We start from the raw sequence: 4,644 nt of genomic DNA on the forward strand, positions 1-4,644 counted from the left end.
GTAGTTATTACGTATTGCTCACATTATAATGATGCTATATGAACAATCTTATGACGGCTTCATTTCGATAATTTTTACTAATAGTAGGAATAGGCGTGATGAAGCTCATACTTCCACCGAAAAGTGAATCCTATAGCTGACTCATAGCTGATCATTAGTACATATAGATATGACAGTTTAGAAACGATTAGCTTACTTCCTAAAACATAATAATAGTCTTAGACTACCTTTGACAAAGAATAACAATAAAGGACCAAATGCACAGAACAGTTTCCACTTTTCATGATCATAATCAATACTTGTTTGATAGTATTGATCAGAACAAAAATCATTATGGCTCTGTCTATTTGGAGAATTAAACTAAAAGTGACAGTTCAAAAATTAGCAAATAACCAGTCATAAGAATGGTTGGTGCTACCCAGCAATTCCAATAGGACATCGATGGAAATGATTCGATATCTGTCAAAGTAATCTTGTTTGCATGAATAGGGTTATTTGATAATTATTGAAATGTCACTTTTGAGTTTAATTTCAGTTTAATTATCCAATTGAGACAGATCCTAAGAACCAATAACTTGTAAACAAAGTAATGAGGAACCATACTAACCTTCTGACCATAAAGACAAAAATGACATCGACAATCAATCTATATAATTAGGAATGAGATAATTGAGAGAATATCTATTAAGTTGTAAATATAATGTCTTTTGAGCCAGTTCAACAGTCGTTCTAATGGACGACATGATCCTTGTACAGCTGGAAAACTGCTTCAAAAGTTATTAGCTTGTCATTTTTATAAACCGGAAATTGAACACTTTCTTATATTTGATAAATGAAAAACTTCCGTCTCAGTTTCTACGATGAAGCATTGGGCAGCATGTTCCATGAGTCGGATAAATTGCCTGTTGATTTTGAACGCGTACAATGACAATAGACATCTAAATAGCATAAAACTGGTTAAATAATGTGACTTGACAAGAAAATGACAAAATGACTTCTATAACGATGACCAGTTAGCATGCAGACCTCTCTGACTATCTATGAACGTAATCTCTGATCTCAGTTGCACAGCGTCTTCTGACGTGACATGTTCCGTGTACGGCTGGCAAACCGTTTGAACGGAATTATGCAACGGTATCATCATAAAGCCTGGTGAGAGGTTTCTACTCTATTCAGAGTTCCGCCAGTAAACCTTCATTAGGGGACGGCGGTATTTCGTCCATTGTCATAGGGGCTAAACCAACGAAAGTTAACGTACATTTGCTAAAACCCACCATAGCAGAACGTTTCTCTCCTGAGCTTACGATTTGGATACGCCATGAGTTTTAAAAAAGCGCTATTATTGGTTTTCGAGACTATGATTCGAACAGACGAAAATACCTGCCGTGTCCCTAGTGACTTTTCTAACTAGATTCATTTACTCGGTTTAAAGCAAGGAAGGTATTTTAGGAAATGTATTGCCGACAGAAAGTCAGAGACAATATGATTCTTTCATTCAATTAGGCATTTACTCGGTTTAAGGTAAGGGGATAGATCCTTCTTAAACGATGCATTTGCCTTCTAAGAGAAAGGATGATAGATCCTTTCTTCGTAGCAGGCATTTCCCGGCAGATAGTAAATTAGGTTATGAAGTACATATCATTTCCTTCTTTCATTCTTTATTTCAAAGCATTTATCATTTTGTCTGAGAAGAGAGTTCCATAGTGATATATACAAAAGACTAAGCCGACACACACTTCTGTATTTACGTATAAGATCCCTTTTAAAATACTCTTATACTCATTAGGAATAGGAATTCTTTTCTCAAGATAAAGGAGAAAATCACAAACCCTTACATGGAAAATGAAACTAGCAACTGATGTAAAATTATTTCAAAGCAATTTATCTTGTTAATAGGAGTATCAACATTTGAAATGTTTCCATTTTCCAGGAATTACTTATTCTTCTTTGCGCGTCGTACAATCATGGTAGCATTATCATATATTCTATAGATAGACGAAGCTTAGTGGCATAATCTTATTCATCAAAAAACAGCCTTAATAACAAATATGCTAGACTATTATGCCAAATGACCTTTATGCCAAATGACATTATGCCAAACGGTGTAAATATGATTAATGTTTAAATTTTGAACATATACGCACATATCGGGAATAAGACAAAGTAGATGCGATTCCTTATTTGGAAGTAGACGTTTTCCGAAACAAAACAATGGTAGATGTGGATACCCTTTTCAAAAGATAGACGTTTGACCAAATAAGCCACGGTAAATATGATCCTTCTTAAAAGTAGGCGCGACCCGCATTAAAGCAATGGAGTGGTGGATATGATCCATTCTTTAAAGTAGACGTTGTCCAGATTGCTGATGGATGGATGCTTTAAATAGTGTTTTGAAGAATTTGTTAATAGAATAGAAGAGTTTCGTGGAAGTTTCATTTCAGAGTGAAAATTGGAGAATTTGTCAAAGAAATCTTAGAATTTGCGAATGACTTGAACAAAATTGTGAGAATATTCCGAAAAATTGCCAAGAATTTCAGAGTAGATCTCAAGAAATCTAAGAATTTCTGAGGAAGATCTAAAACAAATGCTTCGAACACCAAATAATTTCAAATCTAAATTAATATAAGCATTGTATATAATAAAAAGGTTAGATCCCATACAATTTTCTATGCAGAACTGTATTAAAACTGCTCCACTGGTTGAGCAAAGGCTTCCTGAGCTTAGGGTCCTGTACACCCCGTGTTATAAAGGCCGATTTAAAGATTCCATCCTGAGCGATGTCCAACTATCACTGCAACCTGTTGCCAGGATAGCTTTCTTTCGACTTCTTTCATTTCTGTATTGAGGCTGGGCCATGAGCCTCTGGGTTTGCCTCTGCTGCGATGCCCCGCTGTGTTTCCGCCTCTACGTAAGGTGTGGCCGACCCAACCCCACCTCCGTTCCCGATTTTTTGTTGCTATCGGCCTCTGGTGACAACGACGATGGAGCCGCGTTTGAGATCCGGTCGAGAGGCCCCCAGGCACAAATTATGTGACGCAGACATCTGTTAATGAACACCTGCAGCCGTTGAATGTTCTCCACTGATACACCATATCTCGCTAGCGCATAACAGAACACATTTCACGTTAAAGTTGAAAATTCAGATGCGTTCACTTATCTGCCTTTCAGTACCTTGCAAACTCGGTACCGCCGTCGGACGCCATTTGGCTAACAAGGATATTCGAAGTTTTCAATTGTTTTCTATTGTAAAACTGGAAAGAATCACCGTGCTTACATCCAACGATTTGGTTTTACTGACGTTGATGCCTAAACCTGTCGAAAAGGAGTACTCGACAAGGTCGTTGAGCTCACTTTATATCAGAGCGCTCTGAACGAGGAGTCAATTGAAGTCGTTTAGGTGCTCCATGGTTGATAGGCTGCATATCAGGGGTCAATCTACGTCATTGAAGTTGCAGTTTGTAAATCCGATATCACCCTTCGGCTCTTCGGCGCTTGATACCATGATTAATTACACCGCTAGATTGTAACTTCACAGAATACTGAAGACTGCTGTATTTTGATGTAAACTACGTTTGTAAAAATATTTAGCTATTGACGGCAAATTAATTCATTTTCGATTTTAAAAGAATGTTTTATTTTGTATGGTTAAATTGCAAGATACTTCTTTCAATAGCTACAATCAATATAAATGTTGGATGAGGAAATGGCCGAAATTTCTTCTCATTAAAACCGGTTCTAACCTGAGAGAGTAATATCATGAATCATTATTCAAAAGCATTACATTATTCAATATTTTAAATCAGGTAAACAAATATTTACCGTCGTTTGTTCCTTTGTTCCACTGCCAATGGCAACAAATCTCTTCTGAAAACATGATCCAATAACCGCCAACTATTGTCAACAAATCCACTGAACTGCAATAAAAGTGAAATTCTACATCCAAACACTCACAGTGAAAGATCTCAGAGTGAAATACATAAAAGAACAATCATTCAACAACGTGTTCCATCCGCCCATCAATAATAGTCCAATAGAGCGCAATAACGAGATCCTGAAAAGACCAAGCAATAACGACGAACAAGGATGTTGTTCGTACCATACGGCAGCCATAAAATCCATCATCCACTTTTACCGAAGTGTCGTCGCCCGCCACCCCCACAGGACACGGCAAGGCGTAAACCAACAAGTGCACTCCTCGTTGCTGCTGGTGGCGCCTGGCGCAGTTATCATTGCCATCAATATTGTAGAAGCATCCAACGGCAGAGACACAGACGACAGCTGAAACGCCAAATGATGAATGCCAGCAGCTTCTGGGGTACCTTCGACCTGCTGCTGGTCGGAAGCGCAGAAATACGGCGGCCAGGATGCTCGAAGGTCGGAACCTGATGTCAGCGTATGCCGGGGTAACAAACATCGGACACGGGTGAGTAGTTATTTTAATCGCTTCTAATGAGAAATTGTGTGCACGGATGAGCATCGTTAATTGTTCACCTTATGTAGAGCAACAAGGGTGAGGGTGGAGCCAGTTTATTTAACTGCCTTTTCTTTAATACAGTCAGTCACATGGCGAGTGGTAGAGCCATTCACCTGGTTCTGGTGATGGAGCTGGTGACAGTTTGATGACAAAATTGTCTATCAATCATT

The 4,644-nt window shown here is 38.3% G+C and overlaps 1 protein-coding gene across 1 annotated transcript in view; it reads right to left on the minus strand.

The window, feature by feature from the left end:
- LOC134210321 (calponin homology domain-containing protein DDB_G0272472-like) overlaps positions 1-3,203 on the minus strand; it is a 120,183-nt gene extending 116,980 nt beyond the window's left edge. The window contains exon 1 of the mRNA XM_062686370.1: positions 3,172-3,203. Coding sequence (XP_062542354.1) covers positions 3,172-3,203 — 32 coding nt within the window. The remainder of the gene's footprint in view (positions 1-3,171) is intronic.
- Between the last annotated feature and the right edge of the window lie 1,441 nt (positions 3,204-4,644).

The sequence above is a fragment of the Armigeres subalbatus genome, chromosome 2, assembly GCF_024139115.2.
Source record: "Armigeres subalbatus isolate Guangzhou_Male chromosome 2, GZ_Asu_2, whole genome shotgun sequence".
NCBI lineage: Eukaryota > Metazoa > Arthropoda > Insecta > Diptera > Culicidae > Armigeres > Armigeres subalbatus.